The 18,546-nt window shown below is 43.4% G+C and overlaps 1 protein-coding gene across 22 annotated transcripts in view; it reads right to left on the bottom strand.

Annotated features, from left to right (window-relative positions):
- The window catches only part of LOC109871075 (peripheral plasma membrane protein CASK), a 208,126-nt gene that overhangs the window by 17,000 nt on the left and 172,580 nt on the right, over positions 1–18,546 (bottom strand). For 11 of the 22 annotated variants that reach the window (XM_031805750.1, XM_031805752.1, XM_031805758.1 and 8 more), the window contains 6 exons: positions 17,093–17,170; positions 12,108–12,188; positions 9,868–10,056; positions 8,154–8,232; positions 2,534–2,619; positions 2,382–2,450 (listed from right to left, as the gene is read on the bottom strand). In XM_031805750.1, coding sequence (XP_031661610.1) covers positions 2,382–2,450; positions 2,534–2,619; positions 8,154–8,232; positions 9,868–10,056; positions 12,108–12,188; positions 17,093–17,170 — 582 coding nt within the window. Of the gene's footprint in view, positions 1–2,381; positions 2,451–2,533; positions 2,620–8,153; positions 8,233–9,867; positions 10,057–12,107; positions 12,189–13,105; positions 13,244–17,092; positions 17,171–18,546 lie in introns of all 22 variants that reach the window. The other 11 variants (XM_031805739.1, XM_031805742.1, XM_031805744.1 and 8 more) reach the window with 2 other exon arrangements.

Raw genomic sequence — 18,546 nt, 5'->3', positions numbered from 1 at the left:
GTCACTACAGACCCAGATTCGATTCCAGGCTGTATCACAATCGGCAGTGATTGGGAGTTCCATACGGCGGCGCACAATTGGCCCAGCGTCGTCCGGGTTTGGGCTTAACCAAGGTAGGCCGTAATTGTAAATAATAATTTGATATTAACTGACTTGCCTAGTTAAATAAAGGTTAAATAAATAAAAAAAATTGGGAAACCAAGTGAAATCTGTGCGGTAACATCAATAGTAACATGTAACAACGAAACATATTTCACTAAATATGAAATATTTATTTCACTAAATATGAAATAATATGAACTGTTGACAGCCCCTCTGCACGCTCCAGAAAGGAGTAAAGGAGAGAGAGGAGATGGAAACGTATGGTGGTGATAGTCTGTATAGCTGAATGTAATGTGTCACTCACTTAATTCTGAAAATACAAAAAATGTCCTATTACTAGGCTATTCAAAATCAAATACAAATGTACTATAATTGTAGGCTAACTGTAAGCCGCCCTGCACAATCAATGAACCAACCGCATCGCCTAGGGCTAAACGTTCTCTCCCAGACTCATGGATAGACATTTTGTAGCATAGCATATTCATTTTATTTTATTTAACTAGGCAAGTCAGTTAAGAACAAATTCTTATTTACAATGACGACCTACCCCGGAGGACGCTGGGCCAATTGTGCACCGCCCTTTGGGACTCCCAATCACGGCCGGATGTGATACAGCATAACCAGTCCATCCAGTATAAATAATTATACAACCCCACACTCAACCGTCGATTACTCAAATTTGTTTAATTTTTAAGTGTAGGCTAGACCAATTATGTACCACATCTTAAATACATTTAGTTTTATGTTTTTATGCCATGCCTAATATGCGGTAGTATGCTCTGTATTGTATAACAGCAAAATCACAATTTTAAATCTGTTTTTTTTTGGGGGGGGGCTTGGGCTCATAAGCGATTTGAATGAGTCATCATCATCCCCTTAGAAAGTTCTGTCCATTTCGTTGTGTTAGTGGTTGTGGATGTTGTTTCAAAACCTGTTTTACACTGTTTCAACCTGCTGTTGAAGTTCTTAAATTTGATCATCACAGTGAGGTGAGTTTTAAAAGTATGATATGCCTACAGTTTTGATGTGATTTTCAATGGCATTTGCATTGATGTCAGAGTGGTTCGAGGAAGAATAGAGCCCTGAGTAGCAGGCCATTAGGAGCTGATGGTAATTAGCTAGTTACAAAGGTATGTCCAGAGGATATAAAAGGAGATGACATCATGTGGAATTGTTCTGCGGTCATGACTCATGACTGCCGGTGTGGTAATAGTCACAGCACTCTAGGAGGGTACTCTGCTTGCCTGGTCTTGTAGTCAGTGTGCTCCCTCCGCAAAATACAGTAGTCAGTGTGCTCCCTCCGCAAAATACAGTAGTCAGTGTGCTCCCTCCGCAAAACAACTTCTTCTCAAAAATTATGATAAAACTTAGCCTTAAAATTGAATTTAGTAATTCATTTTGTCAGAAAAATTTAAAAACAGGACAAATCTGAGGGAGCACATGCCCTTATGGGCACGAGGCCTCTGCGCGCGCAAAGAAAGAAAGAAAGAAAGAAAGAAAGAAAGAAAGAAAGAAAGAAAGGACACACAGACAGACACACAGACACACCAAAGACCATAACATAACTGTTGCTATTTCAGGAGAGGAGTGTGGGGTCAAAAGTACTACACATCGACAACAGCCTTACATTAAAGATGGGGTTACACATCATCTAGTTACTATCTAGTAACACCAATACAACAAAAATCACACTCCACAATAAACAAGTCCAAATTACCGTCATCAATGTCTTCAATGAGCTCATAGACTGTGCAATCAAATCAACATGATTATCCTACTTACTAATCGTAATAGCAATGATCCCTGCACATCCCTATCTCGCCACAGAGGGGCAGTAGACTCACAAAGACTGGCTCATCAAGGTCAGGCTGAAATGTTATTTGCCAGGCTAAATCATCACTAGCTCCCACTTGGCATTACAGAGTATCAACGGGGAATTCTGGTCTCTGTGTGACTGACTGGCCAGCGGTGCTGGGTCTATGTGTGTGCGTGGTCAGTGCCAGATCACAGAGTTCCAGGGTTCAGGGTGGGGGGCATTATGGGGAGTTCCGGTATCTTGGTTGTGAAATTGGTGTGCAGCACGCCTGACCCAGCCTTGAGCAGAACACAGTAGAGCACACAGAACCTCACCCGAGAGAAAGCGTTAACACACACACACACACACACACAGCCACCAGGCAGGCGGTTGGTTAGTCAAAGGGTCAGGAATTTAAACATTCACAACATCAACAGAGGATGTGGGTAAAGAGAGAAGGGAGGGGGAAATGGCGGTGCGTTACCTCACAGGAGGATCCTTGTGTCCGGTAGCTTGGCACTATCTTAAAGGTGATGCTGCCTCGCATCTCTTTCTGTGGACACAAACACACATACTCAGCATTTAAGTACACAGGCACGCAGCACACACACACGTACATACACAATGTCCACTCACCAACATCCTCTGGAGTTGCTCTACGGTCTGGTTGGCCACACTGATGCTGTTGATCTCTCTGATCTCGTCTCCTACATGCAGTGTTCCTACAACACACACGGCAGACAGTCTTTGTTACAGTTTGTCCTTATTGCAGTATTCATTATGCGTCTCAGAGTGCTGATCTAGGATCAGGTTCCCACTGTCCGTATATTCTTATTTATTATTATCTAAAAAGGCAGAACTGATCCTAGATCAGCACTCCTACATGTACTCTGAATACAGTCGTGGCCAAAAGTTTTGAGAATGACACAAATATTAATTTTCAAAGTCTGCTGCCTCAGTTTGTATGATGGCTAGGGGAACAAACATTGATATTTTGGATCCATGGCCAGGAAACTCCCCAGACCTTAATCCCATTGAGAACTGATGGTCAATCCTCAAGAGGCAGGTGGACAAACAAAAACCCACAAATTCTGACAAACTCCAAGCATCGATTATGCAAGAATGGGCTGCCATCAGTGGCACCACCAGCATGCCAGGGCGGATTGCAGAGGTCTTGAAAAAGAAGGGCCAACACTGCAAATATTGACTTTGCATCAACTTCATGTAATTTTCAACCAAAGCCTTTGACACGTATGAAATGCCTGTAATTATACTTCAGTATTCCATAGTAACATCTGACAAAAATATCTAAAGTCACTGAAGCAGCAGACTTTGTGAAAATTAATATTTGTGTCATTCTCAAAACTTTTGGCCACAACTGTATACAGTGCCTTTGGAAGTATTCAGACCCCATTGACTTTTTCCACATTTTGTTATGTTACATCCTTATTCTAAAATGTATTAAATATTTAAAAAAAATCAGCAATCTAAACACAATACCCCATAATGACAAAGACAAAACAGGCCTAGAAATTTTTGCAAATGTATAAAAAACAAAAATACCGTATTTACATAAGTATTCAAACCCTTTACCTCATCATTCTTAAATGGAAGAAGTTTGGAACCACCAATATTCTTCCTAGAGCTGGCTGCCAGGCCACACTGAGCAAATCTGGGTGAAGGGCCTTGGTCAGGGAGGTGACCAAGAACCAAAGGTCACTCTGAAAGAGCTCCAGAGTTTCTCCGTGGAGATGGGAGGATATTTCAGAAGGACAACAATCCCTGCAGCACTCCACCAATCAGGCCTTTATGGTCGAGTGGCTAGACAGAAGCCACTTCTCAGCAAAAGGCACATGACAGCCCACTTGGAGTTTGCCAAAAGGCACCTAAAGACTCACAAGATTCTCTGGTCTGATGAAAGCAAGATTGAACTCTTTGGCCTGAATGCCAAGTGTCACGTCTGGAGGAAACCTGGCAACATCCCTATGGTGAAGCATGGTAGTGGCTTGTCAGGATCGAGGCAAAGATAAACAAAGCTAAGTGCAGAGATCCTTCCAACAGGACAATGAACCTAAGCACACAAGCCAAGACAACACAAGAGTGGCTTCGGGACAAGTCTCTGAATGTCTTGAGTGGCCCAGCGAGAGCCCGAACTTCAACCCGAACAAACATCTCTGGAGAGACCTGAAAAAAGCTGTGCAGCAAGCTTGAGAGGCTCTGCAGAGAGGAATTGTAAAAACTACCGATATACAGGTGTGCCAAGCTTGTAGCCTCGTACCCAAGAAGACTCAAGGCTCTAATTGCTGCCAAAGGTGCTTCAACAAAGTACTGAGTAAAGAGTCTGAATACTTATGCAAATGTGAAATTTCAGCTTTTTATTTTTAACAAATTTGCAAAAATGTCTAAACTTGTTTTGGCTTTGTAGTTATGGGGTATTGTGTGTAGAATGATGACGGAATAAAACAATTTAATCAATTTTAGAATAAGACTGTAATGTAGTAAAATGTGGAAAAAGTCAAGTGGTCTGAATACTTCCCGAATGCATAGTAGGCCCAGTTTCACAAAGTCTGGAGAAGTGTTTGACTGCTCAAGAGCCACATTAGTATGATCTAGCAATCTACAGAGACCGCCATGACGATGACCTGGAACAACTCCAGTGACACTACTTCCAACTAACCCTCTGTGATATGTGGACAGTGGCACAGTGTCCAAGGTGTCATGTCTGACGACATGTTTCTATTTTTTTGTACAGAGCTGATAATGAAAACCCACACTAACTCTCGTCTATAGGTCTAGAGACCCGGAGGGGTTAACTGCCTTGCTCTAAGCGAGTGTTTGATACAGACGTGTTTGTGAGGTACAGTTGAAGTCGGTAGTTTACATATAGGTTGGTGTCAATAAAACTCGTTTTTCAACCACTCCACAAATGTTTTGTTAACAAACTATAGTTTTGTTATATCCTTCCCGTTTGGCCCTGTCCGGGGGTATCATCGGATTGGTCCACAGTGTCTCCTGACCTCTCCTGTCTCAGCCTCCAGTATTTATGCTGCAGTAGTTTGTGTGTTGGGGGGGCTCGGGTCAGTTTGTTATATCTGGAGTACTTCTCCTGTCTTATCCGGTGTCCTGTGTGAATTTAAGTATGCTCTCTCTAATTCTCTCTCTCTCGGAGGAGGACCTGATCCCTAGGACCATGCATGATGACTCCTTGCTGCCCCCAGTCCACCTGGTCGTGCTGCTGCTCAAGTTTCAACTGTTCTGTCTGCGGCTATGGAATCCTGACCTGTTTACCGGACGTGCTACCTGTCCCACACCTGCTGTTTTCAACTCTCTAGAGACAGCAGGAGTGGTAGAGATACTCTTAATGATCGGCTATGAAAAGCAAACTGACATTTACTCCTGAGGTGCTGACTTGCTGCACCCTCGACAACTACTGTGATTATTATTATACGACCATGCTGGTCATTTATGAACATTTGAACATCTTGGCCATGTTCTGTTATAATCTCCACCCGGCACAGCCAGAAGAGGACTGGCCACCCCTCATAGCCTGGTTCCTCTCTAGGTTTCTTCCTAGGTTTTGGCCTTTCTAGGGAGTTTTTCCTAGCCACCGTGCTTCCACACCTGCATTGCTTGCTGTTTGGGGTTTTAGGCTGGGTTTCTGTACAGCACTTTGAGATATCAGCTGATGTACAAAGGGCTATATAAATACATTTGATTTGATTTGAGTTTTGGCAAGTCGGTTAGGACATCTACTTTGTGCATGACACAGACATATTATTTCATTTATAATTCACTGTATTACAATTCCAGTGGGTCAGAAGTTTACATACACTAAGTTGACTGTGCCTTTAAACAGCTAGGAAAATTCCAGAAAATTATGTCATGGCTTTAGAAGCTTCTGATAGGCTAATTGATCATTTGAGTCAATTGGAGGTGTACCTATGGATGTGTTGCAAGGCCTACCTTCAAACTCAGTGCCTCTTTGCTTGACATCATGGGAAAATAAAAAGATATCGGCCAAGACATCAGAAAAAAATGTAGACCACAAGTCTGGTTCATCCTTGGAAGCAATTTCCAAACGCCTGAAGGTACCACGTTCATCTTACAAACAATAGTACACAAGTATAAACACCATGGGACCACGCAGCCGTCATACCGCTCAGGACGGAGACGCGTTCTGTCTCCTAGAGATGAACGTACTTTGGTGCAAAAAGTGCAAATCAATCCCAGAACAACAGCAAAAGACCTTGTGAAGATGCTGGAGGAAACAGGTACAAAAGTGTCTATATCTACAGTAAAACGAGTCCTATATCGACATAACCTGAAAGGCCGCTCAGCAAGGAAGAAGGCACTGCTCCAAAGCCGCCAATAAAAAAAGCCAGGCTACGGTTTGCAACTGCACATGGGGAGAAATGTCCTCTGCTTTGATGAAACAAAAAGAGAACTGTTTGGCCATAATGACCATCATTATGTTTGGAGGAAAAAGGGGGAGGCTTGCAAGCCGAAGAACACCATCCCAACAGTGAAGCACGGGGGTGGCAGCATCATGTTGTGGGGGTGCTTTGCTGCAGGAGGGACTGGTGCAATTCACAAAATAGATGGCATCCTGAGGAAGTAAAATTATGTGGATACATTGAAGCAACATCTCAAGACATCAGTCAGGAAGTTAAAGCTTGGTCGCAAATGGGTCTTCCAAATGGACAATGACCCCAAGCATCCTTACAAAGTTGTGGCAAAATGGCTTAAGGACAAAAAAGTCAAGGTATTGGCGTGGCCATCACAAAGCCCTGACCTTAATCCTATATAACATTTGTGGGCAGAACTGAAAAAGTGTGTTTGAGCAAGGAGGCCTATAAACCTGACTCAGTTACACCAGCTCTGTCAGGAGGATTGGGCCAAAATTCTCCCAACTTATTGTGGGAAGCGTGTGGAAGGCTACCCGAAACATTTGACCCAAGTTAAACAATTTAAAGGCACTGATACCAAATACTAATTGAGTGTATATAAACTTCTGACCCACTGGGAATGTGATAAAATAATTAAAAGCTGAAATAAATCACTCTACTATTATTCTGACATTTCACATTCTTAAAATAAAGTGCCGATCCTAACTGACCTAAGACAGGGAATTTTTACGAGGATTAAATGTCAGGAATTGTGAAAAACTGAGTGTAAATGTATTTGGCTAAGATGTATGTAAACTTCCGACTTCAACTGTATGTGTGTGTGAGGTAGACTGGTGCTAATGCTTCAGTATTGGAACAATGCAATGTATAGCTGGGCGATATGGACAAAAAAAACATATCACAATAAATTGACTGAATTATCGCGGTAACGGTACGTTTATAACATTAATGTGCACCACACTTGTTTTTACCCTTAAATCTACTACTTTGAATGTTGTAGCTATTGTGAACCAACCCGAGGGGCGGGAATCAATGGGAGTCAGAGGGGTGTAGGGAATCCTGGCCGACGTCACAGGACTCCCCAAACACACACCTTACTAAAAAAGGAACAGGGCAATTACGCACGGACAGAAGGGAAACAAGGGAGACGCGGGAGGAGAGAAACACGGAGGACAGAGAAACACGGAGGACAGAGAAACACGGAGGAATATAGAACAAGAAAAAGGAAAGAGGACGACATTGAGAGACAAAAAACGGATTAAGAGACGAATAACATGCATGAATAATGCCCGTAGCGAAGAGCCAAAGCCTAGCCACAAAAGTATTTTAATTTGTTATCGAAAGACTCTTTGGTATATAAGTGAAGTGCTCTAAACCAAGCTAGGATTTAGTTTCCCCTTTCTTGAACCGGCCCGAGTGCCATTCTGTGAACAGTAAATATATAATTTTTACAACTTAAAAAAGACGACTCTTCCTCTGTTTACGCCACAACTCGCTACTGCATAGATCGGAACTTCTCTGGACTGATCACACTATCAATTGTCCCATTAACAATCCCCATATTAGCAAACTTATTTCATGTAAACACATTCCTCTAGTAGGGCCCTAAAGGCTATTTATCGTGGTGAACGATATCAGCGAAATGTTCACGATAAGTGGTCATTTTGGTGTCCATTATTTTCGGTTTACCGTCCCAGCTCTAACGTAATGTCCAGATATCCCCTGCTACGTGCACATATTGGGGAGAGGTTCTGAACCGTGTGTGTGATAATATGCAGTAATAATGTATAATAGTATAGTCTGATAACCAGTAATAGCTGCTAGTGTAATAGAAAGAGATGGCTGGCTACCTTGTCTGTGGATCATTCCTCCATGCATTATCCTGGCTACGATACAGTGGTTCAGATCGTTCATCTTCAGCGTGATGCCCTGGAGAGAGAGGACAGGGGTCAGAGGTCAGCAAACATTGAGGTCATGGAAAGGTCGTATAGGGTTAAGCTCAGGTTCAGGGACTGAGGCGCTAGGCTGATCTCACACAGACAGGGAAGAGAAGGGAGAAAAAGCTAGAGTCGATAGAATGTGTGTGTAAGAACAGACTGTGTATGACTATGCTTGTGGGACTGCTGTGCTGGATAATAAATACAGTCAGCTTTTGAGCATGTAATTGCAGTGTCTAAGGTTGCAAAGCTACCAGTAATTTACCAAAGTTACCAGAATCTTCGGTAATTTTGGTAATGAACAGAAAATCTATTGTAATATATGGTAACTTTGGTCATTTATACTTGAATAACTTAAAAAAAGGTTTTCATATATAGTATTACTTGTTTATAGATGTGTTCATATTGTCCATGAGTTCAGCAGAGTTGTGGACTCAAGTCACAATTTGATGATTGAGACTCGACTTGATAGAAAATAACTTGAGAATTGACTAGGACTTGGAGCCTCAAGACTCGACTTTGACTTGAAATTGTTTGGCCATATTTTGTAATGTTGTGTCACTCATTTTGTGGCACAGAATCCATGGATTACTCTCCATGCAGCCAGAGACAGTAGTCTCAAAATCGCCTGTGCAAAAAAATGTGTAATTCAACAACAGATTGGCTAGCGAAACGCACACTTGGCCCTCTCATTGCAAACTGTCAATCAACACAGGTCAGGTAAGCTAGCGAACAGATTGCTGATTTGCTGTACACACAAAAGTTTGGGGTCACTTAGAAATGTCCTTGTTTTTGAAAGAAAAGCACATTTTTTGTCCATTAAAATAACATCAAATTGATCAGAAACACAGTGTAGACATTGTTAATGTTGAAAATGACTATAGTAGCTGATAATTTAAAAAAAATTGAATATCTATATAGGCGTACAGAGGCCCATTATCAGCAATCATCACTCGTGTTCCAGTGGCACGTTGTGTTAACTAATCCAAGTTTATCATTTGAAAAGGCTAACTGATCATTAGAAAACCCATTTGCAAATATGTTAGCACAGCTGAAAACTGTTGTTCTGATTAAAGAAGCAATACAACTGGCCTTCTTTAGACTAGTTGAGTATCTGGAGCATCAGCATTTGCGGGTCTGACTACAGGCTCAAAATGGCCAGAAACAAAGCACTTTCTTCTGAATCTCGTCAGTTTATTCTTGTTCTGAGAAATGAAGGCTATTCCATCGGAGAAATTGCCAAGAAACTAAAGATCACGTACAACGCTGGGTACTACTCCCTTCACAGAACAGCGCAAACTGGCACTAGCCGTAATAGAAAGAGGAGTGGGAGGCCCAGGTGCACAACTGAGCAAGTTGTTAGATAGCTTCAATATGGTTTCTCAAGGGGAGACTACAGTCTTGTCCTCTACCTGTGTCCATTCAGATAGGACAGGTTAAGTCTGATATAGAGACTTTTTTTCTTTTGGGCTATTCTCCATGTATATTTGGTAAATCTACTTGAATATTTTATATGATATGGAGCTTTCATCAGTGAATCATCAAGACTAGTAAATATATCTACTCACTGAGCACGTCAACCCAAATGACCCAATGTGTGTGTATATAGCCCGTGTTCGTGTCGTACCATAGGTTCGTCAGTGTTCTTCTGGAACTGCACCAGTCGTACTCGAGTCACGTTCTCCAGGTCCATGTCCCCGTTGGTGCTCTCGGGCGATTCTCCGTTCAGGTAGGGCGAGGTGGGCGGGGGCGTGACCCTCAGAGCCTCATCACTGTACACCTCATGGGCCACCACGTCATGGGTCTGGAGCAAGGCCTAGAGGCAGGGGAACAGAAAAAGGGGGATTGGGAGATGGAGGGAGGGAGTGGGAGCAAGACAGAACGTCATCAAGGGTCTGCAGCAAGGCTCACCTAGACACCCAGCAAGTAATAGATTCTCGCACACAAACGGTATACTCTTGAAGGCTTCATAACATACCCACAGACAGGAGAAGCCACCCCCTACCGCCTCCTAAAAACCTACATACAGACACCCATCACAGACTGCTAACTTTATTCAATGACAGAGAGAATTTCTGAGAGATACTTTACCAAAAAACTAGGAACGTCATAAGACATGCAAGCATAAAAGCCCAACAAAGACTAACCTGCCTCTGGCTTCCCCTAGTGCATACACTCATCGAAAGTTTTAAAAAAAACACACACACACACACACACACACTTTACCACAAGAGCCCACTAATGAGAGCAGGCTCATGGGTTTGAAGAGAATTAATCCCCCCCACCCGCAGATAGAGGCTTTAAAGTGACATTCCACCACTAACTTTCTCAACACCCAGGTCAGAGGTGATTTCAGCACAGTTATAAAGTGCATGCTAACTTCAGTCGAACAATGCTATGGACACAACATAGACGAGTGCTGTAACAGTGTCATAACTACTTTATATTAGGCAGGATTCAGGTTAGCAGAAAATGATTATACCTTCAGCAAACTACGCTACTACAACAGATACTTAAAAGCTAGACACTCCTGTACTCAAGTTACAAGAGAAAAAAACTGAATTCCCAAACAAAAGCATTTCTGAAGTCAAACCCAGAGTTCTAGAATATCTGGTCAACAGTAGAGTTTGAGGAAAATAGAAAAATGTAATTCAACCGTTAGAATGAGAATGTTAGTTCCTCACCAGTCTTAATAGCTGGTAGACGAAGTGAAAAAGCTGGGCTGTCTGAAGCATGCTCCTGAGAGACTGGTGGCAGGCTGGGGACACACATACCTTTCCCTTTGTGTGTGTGTGTGTGTCTCTAGGAATGTGGCTGCTTGTACCTAATGGTGCCTCCCTCCCTCGTCTCACCTCCTCTGCCCCCCCCACCCCCACCTCCCTCCATCCCCTCTCCCTTCTTGTCAGACTGGGTAAAGTTTGGCCCCAAATCAGATACGACTCACTGACCGCTCTGTTCCTCACATAATCTCTCCCTCTTTCCAAAACGTCCCTTCCATCTCTCCCTCCACACTACAGCCTGTAGTGCTAGGCCCCAACTTTCTCTCTTCCTGCCTCCAAGACAGGCTCAGCTCTACATGGACACATTACATCAGACACATTCTCCCCCAAAATCTCCACCCCTATTTCTCCCCATTTCTTTCTCTCACTCCTGACTAATCACTCACTCTACCCCCGTTCCAACTGCAATCTAATGTTCTTCTCCTCCAAATGTCCCAATACAACTCCAACATATACACCGCTCTCTCTCTCTCTCTCCTTTCTCTATCCATCCTGTGGAAGTGTGTGATTAATAATGCCTCAGTGATAAGAGGATGACTCCTCCCTCCTCCACCCCCCTTCTCTCTTTGTAGTATTGACCTCTTCATTGATCAGAGGGGAGGATAAGACACAGTGACGTGATGAGATTAACAGTGAAGCTTTTAAAGCACCTTGAGAAGTGAGACTGTTTTTCTGTCTTTAACACTGGGAACAAAAGACCAGGGAGGTCACTGATGTCACACACACACACACACACACACACACACACACACACACACACACACACACACGTCCCTATGGAGTCTTCCTATCTCTTCTGTTCCCCTCTTTCTCTGTGAGGGTCTCTAGAGATGTAAAGGACCTGATTTAGCACACTATTCTCTCTGTCTGTCTGCATGGAGTTTCAGTCTTGCCTACGGCATCCCACAGGGGGATTGACATAAATAAACCTTCCTCTTCCTTTTATATTTTCTCTTGCTTTCGGTCACTCTACCACCCTCCCTCTCTGTCCATCTTCCTTCATCTGATCCCCCCTCTCTGCTATAGCTTCAGTCATGGCGCCTAAACACAGCCAAGTCGAGGTGTGTGTGTGTGTGGTTTCACTGACCATAAAGTGCGGCTGGGTCAGTATCCGTCTGAGCTCCTTGACGTCGTGGTTCTCCGGGTAACAAGAGATCTCTTCCAATACCTGTAAGGTAGAGACAACAGCGCAGGGCATCAGTCAGGTGGCCTTTCTGTAGAGTTAAAGTAGTCCTGCTCAATGCCTGTTCCAACCACACAAACGCAGGAGAGTATATGTGTGGACTATTGAGTGACACAGTACATCAACCTCTGACCTGATTATACACACATACATACATACCCTCTCAACAGTTCCTAAAACACACCCCTTTAGAATCACCTCAACCAGTAAAATCGTCACTTTGAAATCTGTCAGTCCATGAACTCCCCCCTCATGGCTTCTCTTAACCAATCAGAGTCCACCTTAGGGCTTCATCACGCCCCCTGCTTCTCTGAGTGACTTGATTTGGCATCTGCTATGTCCCATCTGCCTGCTGAATGAGGTGATGGAGAGGCCTGGCGCATAGAGGTGTGTGTGTGTGTGTGGCAAATGGAAGGTGTATGAACATGAATCCAGTGCCATCGCCATTGATCAATCAGTGTGTGTGTGTGTGTGTGTGTGTTCTCAATACTGTTGTATCCATTGACTCATCATCTCTGATCAATTTAAAGACATTCACACCTCTCAGACCCAAACCTAAAATCAACAGATACAAACAGTTTACATACAGTACTAGTAGGCTATTACCAACATTCTGAGTTAAAACATGAACAGACCCAGAACAATTTACAACCTCTTTTAGAGAGAACACACTCACAGCCACACTACAGACTCCTTTATGGACTCACACACTGAACTACAGCCTACATGGGTTGTGCTACAGCCTCACGTATGCAGAGTCACAGACAGCTCTACGCTTTGCCCAGTCTCCCTCTGTCAAAAACCAAAATGCTTTAAAACAAAACCAACTGGTTTTCCTGTCTATTTTGTTTGTGTGTGTGTGTGTGTGTGTGTTGGGTTGTGAAAGACGTCGGGGGGCTTACATATTCCAGGTGTTTCAAAGCGGCACTTGCGTCGTCTTGGGTGGAGCTCTTTAGACCAGGAGGAGGACACAGGGAGGGACAGTTATACATGTGACCTCTGATGATGTTGTTGGTCCTCATAGGAGGAGTCAGGGGTGACTGGGTCAAAGATCAGGGGATGTCAGGAGGGTCGGGGGGAGTAAAATTTGATAAAGGTAAAAGATGACGGCATCGAGGGGGGGGGGGGGGGGGGGGGTGAAAGGTTAGTGTCTATACGCGTAGTAGAGCCACAGAGACGAGGGTCAAATCTGTGCTAGTATAGTATCATTTTAAAGCATTTCAGTGTCGCCAGTGGGGATCAGTAGCAGGAAGCCAAGCAGAGTATTTCAGTGTCCCCAGTGGGCATCAGTAGCAGGAAGCCAAGCAGAGTATTTCAGTGTCCCCAGTGGGGATCAGTAGCAGTAAGCCAAGCAGAGTATTTCAGTGTCCCCAGTGGGGATCAGTAGCAGTAAGCCAAGCAGAGTATTTCAGTGTCCCCAGTGGGGATCAGTAGCAGTAAGCCAAGCAGAGTATTTCAGTGTCCCCAGTGGGGATCAGTAGCAGTAAGCCAAGCAGAGTATTTCAGTGTCCCCAGTGGGGATCAGTAGCAGTAAGCCAAGCAGAGTATTTCAGTGTCCCCAGTGGGGATCAGTAGCAGTAAGCCAAGCAGAATATTTCAGTGTCCCCAGTGGGGATCAGTAGCAGGAAGCCAAGCAGAGTATTTCAGTGTCGCCAGTGGGGATCAGTAGCAGTAAGCCAAGCAGAGTATTTCAGGGTCCCCAGTGGGGATCAGTAGCAGTAAGCCAAGCAGAGTATTTCAGTGTCCCCAGTGGGGATCAGTAGCAGGAAGCCAAGCAGAGTATTTCAGTGTCCCCAGTGGGGATCAGTAGCAGGAAGCCAAGCAGAGTATTTCAGTGTCGCCAGTGGGGATCAGTAGCAGTAAGCCAAGCAGAGTATTTCAGTGTCCCCAGTGGGGATCAGTAGCAGTAAGCCAAGCAGAGTATTTCAGTGTCCCCAGTGGGGATCAGTAGCAGGAAGCCAAGCAGAGTATTTCAGCGGAAGTCCCTTTAAGTCAACGGTGGGAAAGAAAGAGAGGTTTTGTTCTGTGGTGAAATACTGGATCAATGTGTACAACATTGACTAGAAAGACACTCGGATCAGAACTCAGGAAAAAAGTAAGGATTTCAGCAGAGACTAAATAAAAGGACCCACTTCAAGAGGAAGTATGGCAACTAAAGAAACATTACACGCACACGTGCATAAAAAAGACACACACAAGCATGCACTCGCCCACACATCTGTTCAGTCTCCCTCCATACAACCTAATCCAACTAGACTAGTTCAAAAAGGGAAAACTATGACCCAGACACAACGATAAGTAGGCCATGACTAAGTCCCCTCCAGGACCAGACTGGGTCAACTCGAGTTGGTTCATTACTGAAGTCCTTTAGACTCCAACGCCACATAAAGAGTCCTAACACTGCTCTAAAGGTCTTTTCCAGTGTTAATAGAGCGGTGTTAGTTTTTCCACCCACTCCCTCCCTCTCTCTTCTTCTTAGTCAGACATACATTTTAATAGCCCTCCACATACAAAAGAGCCCAATACAAACATTTCACACTTACAAAACAAGCGCACGTTTTATCAAAGTCCATACACAAGCTAATGATGCACACCCCCAGCTCGCCATTTCCTGTTAAGTAGCTACTTCCACTCTAGGCTGGTTCATTGAGAGTGTGAGAGTGCAGCTAGTTGACTTGAGGTAAACACTATGCACCAGAGTATGCGAGGCCACTGGGCTGTTTGGTACCAATGGTGTATAAAGGAAGTAATGGCGCCAGAGGTCACAAAACAGCCCACCACAATACACTCCACTGTTCCACAAACAACTACAGCATAGACAACAAATAACGGGGAAATGTGTGTGTGGGTGTCTTTTGATGTATATGTGTGTGTAGTTCTGACACACACACACACACACACACACACACACACACACACACAACTGAGAAAGTGTAAATAAACAAGCACTCTGAGCTCGTTATTATTTTAATATGGTCTATAAATGGTCAAACAGACTGTGGAATAGCTTCACTAACAATGGGTGTGGAAAACCCGCAAAATTAATAGGTCTTTTAAGTTGGTGGAAAAGGCTACATACCGTGCATTCGGAAAGTATTCAGACCCCTTGACTTTTCCACATTTTGTTACGTTACAGCCTTATTCTAAAATGGATTAAATAAAACATTTTCCTCATCAATCTACACACAATACCCTATAATGACCAAATAAAAACAGGTTTTTTAGAAATGTTTGCAAATGTATAAAAAAATAAAAACACTTTATTTACAGAAGTATTCAGACCCTTTGCTATGAGACACGAAATTGAGCTCAGGTGCATCCTGTTTCCATTGATCATCTTTGAGATGTTTCTACAACTTGATTGGAGTCCACCTGTGGTCGATTAAATTGAGTGGACATGATTTGGAAAGGCACACACCTGTCTATATAAGGTCCCACAGTTGACAGTGCATGTCAGAGAAAATACCAAGCCATGAAGTTGATGGAATAATCCATTTTTGGTGGTGAAGCATGGTGGTGGCAGCATCATGATGTGGGGATGTTTTTCAGCATCAGGGACGGAGACCAGTCAGGATCGAGGGAAAGATGAATAGAGCAAAGTACAGAGAAATCCTTGATGAAGACCTGATCCAGATCTCTCAGGACCTCAGACTGGGGCGAAGGTTCACCTTCCAACAGGACAACGACCCTAAGCACACAGCCAAGACAACGCAGGAGTGGCTTAGGGACAAGTCTCTGAATGTCCTTGAGTGGCCCAGCCAGAGCCCGGACTTCAACCTGATTGAACATCTTTGGAGAGACCTGAAAATTGCTGTGCAGCAACGCTCCCCATCCAACCTGACAGAGCTTGAGAGGATCTGCAGAGAAGAATGGGAGAAACTCCCCAAATACAGGTGAACCAAGCTTATAGCCTCATACCCAAGAAGACAAGGCTTTAAACACTGCCAAAGGTGCTTCAACAAAGTATTGTATAAAGGGTTTGAATACTTACGTAAATGTGATATCAGTTTTGTATTTGTAATACATTTGCACAAAAAAATGTCTAGATTGATGAGGGAAAAAAACGATTTAATCAATTTTAGAATAAAGCTGTAACGTAACAAAATCTGGCAAAAGTCAAGGGGTCTGAATACTTTCCGAATGCACTGTATTCTATCTAATAGAATGCATTCCATTCCAAAACTGTTATCCCCCACTCTGACTGCCATTGTCCACTTTTCTTTCAGGGTAGAAACCCTTTGGAATGAAACACAGGGCCTCACTCTTTGACAGTTTAGTAGTTTCAAACTGTCTTGATCAAATGACTACCTCCGATATCGACTAGCTGTTGTTCCTTCAATCTTCTTAACAAATAAGCCATGTTGGCTGACCTACTATAGACCCAGTTTATAAACACACCTGACCCCTAGAATCTGATTCAAGATCAGAGAGACCCTTCTGGTCAATACCTACTTAATCTGTTTCTTTCAAAATCTGACCCCAGGCCAGATTGACCCAATGTTAAACAAACAGCAGATACCCAAAGAATGCTTAGGAAGTAGATAACAGCATTGAAGAGTTAGATAGGATGTCTCACATTACACCCTATTCCCCATATAGTGCACTACTTTTGACTACTTCTGATCAGAGCCACATAGGGCTGTGGTCCAAGGAGTGCACTACATGGGAAATAGGGTGTTATTTGCGATGTGAACATAATGAACAGTAGAATGATGGTGATGAGAGATGTGTTAATAACTAGAGCCGTGTTGGTAAAGAAGACTGATCAGGGCAGAGGCATAGGAAGCAGCATGTGATATATAGAGTTGATCATGTGATCAATCATATAGGTCTTCACAAGCATGGTGACAAGCACACAACATTATATCAGTGTGTGTGTGTGTGCTCACCTCTTTGGCTCTCTGCACAGCATCGCTAGAGGGGTTTCTGATCTGGGGGGAGGACTTGGTGTTGATCTTGTCGTAAAGCTGAAACAACACGACACACAACAACAATGAATGGCTCATGGTGAATCATTTCAATGGCTGAATGATACATTTTGTTCCTTCTCTCTGTACTCAGAATGACCGGTTGTCTTTAGTGCCAGGCTCTCGTCAATGTGGACAATTGCTTGCTTTCATTTAAGCATTACAGAAGATTTACAATGTAGGGAACATTTATTATATAGTTTATGATGCAGACTGAAAGAGGAGCAACACTTTGGTTCTGTATGCAATGAACCAGCTGACTATACAAGATCAACTGTTGAGGTTGTGTGCGTGCGTATGAATCAGTGTGTAAACACAATGTACACACAGTTGAGTAGTCTCCACTAACCAACCAAGACAAGCAGAGGAGTTGTGTGTCAGACACAAATAAAAGTCTGGTTCATTGTTCACACTATTGAGAGCAGAAAAAGAGAGCTCGGGTTGAAAAGTCAGCGATAAAATAACTTAGGATAGAAAAATGTAACTCATGATCTTCATAAGAATGAGTGTTGGATAATGTACACACTTTTCTGGACATCAAAGGAGAGCAGCTGACATCATAAGACATCACGTACATGTACACACACACACACACACACACACACACACCTCATAGCTCCTGGCCAGAGACACAAGGCAGACCAATAGTACTATCACAAGTAGCAGTTCTCAGCCGCTGGTTTAGGCAACAATCAGAAACATGGTACGAAAACAGCTAACATTTAGTTCATGTGTATTTCTCATTTAGAAGTTGAAACTACAGCTGGGAACGGTCCCGTTTTTCTAGAAATGTACATTCTGTGGCTATCCTTCCGTGAACTTATTTGACTAAATGTGTGTGTTATTTGTATGAACACTAAGACAGTGATATTCAGACAGTATTATCATGCTAAGTCTGCTGTGTGGGTCATTTCTGAGTATGTGATGGGAAAAGGAGGAGAATATTCGGAATGTTTGAGATGTCTGTGGTGCCTGGGTCTGCAGTGGGAGGCAACCATGTTTGGACAGATGCCTGTGTGATGTTTGTGTGTGTATGTGTGGGGAGTGCATGGGGAGGCTGAGCACTAGACACCTGCTGTTCCTGGGAAAGTTCAGAGGCTCGGTCTTTCTCTGTCCCCTCCTACTGCGGAAGGCTGACATGAGAACCAGGGTCCAGGGTTTTTTCTGCATAGAAAAGTCTTGGGCGGTCCGCATAAGTGTTTTCTTTGGGCCGCCCATGTTCAAACAGTACAGTGATGGAAAACCTTTTTCAGTGTAAACTTAAACAAGTAAAACCCAGATATAAAGTGTGTAGAAAGGATCATGTATATTTTTTCAATAAGATCTTTGAGAACTAACAATAACCAAAACAAAAGCTAGAATCTAAAATTGAAAAA

Source organism: Oncorhynchus kisutch, linkage group LG26 (genome assembly GCF_002021735.2).
Source record: "Oncorhynchus kisutch isolate 150728-3 linkage group LG26, Okis_V2, whole genome shotgun sequence".
NCBI classification, from domain to species: Eukaryota; Metazoa; Chordata; class Actinopteri; order Salmoniformes; family Salmonidae; genus Oncorhynchus; species Oncorhynchus kisutch.
This window is presented reverse-complemented; position numbering and strand designations above follow the sequence as displayed.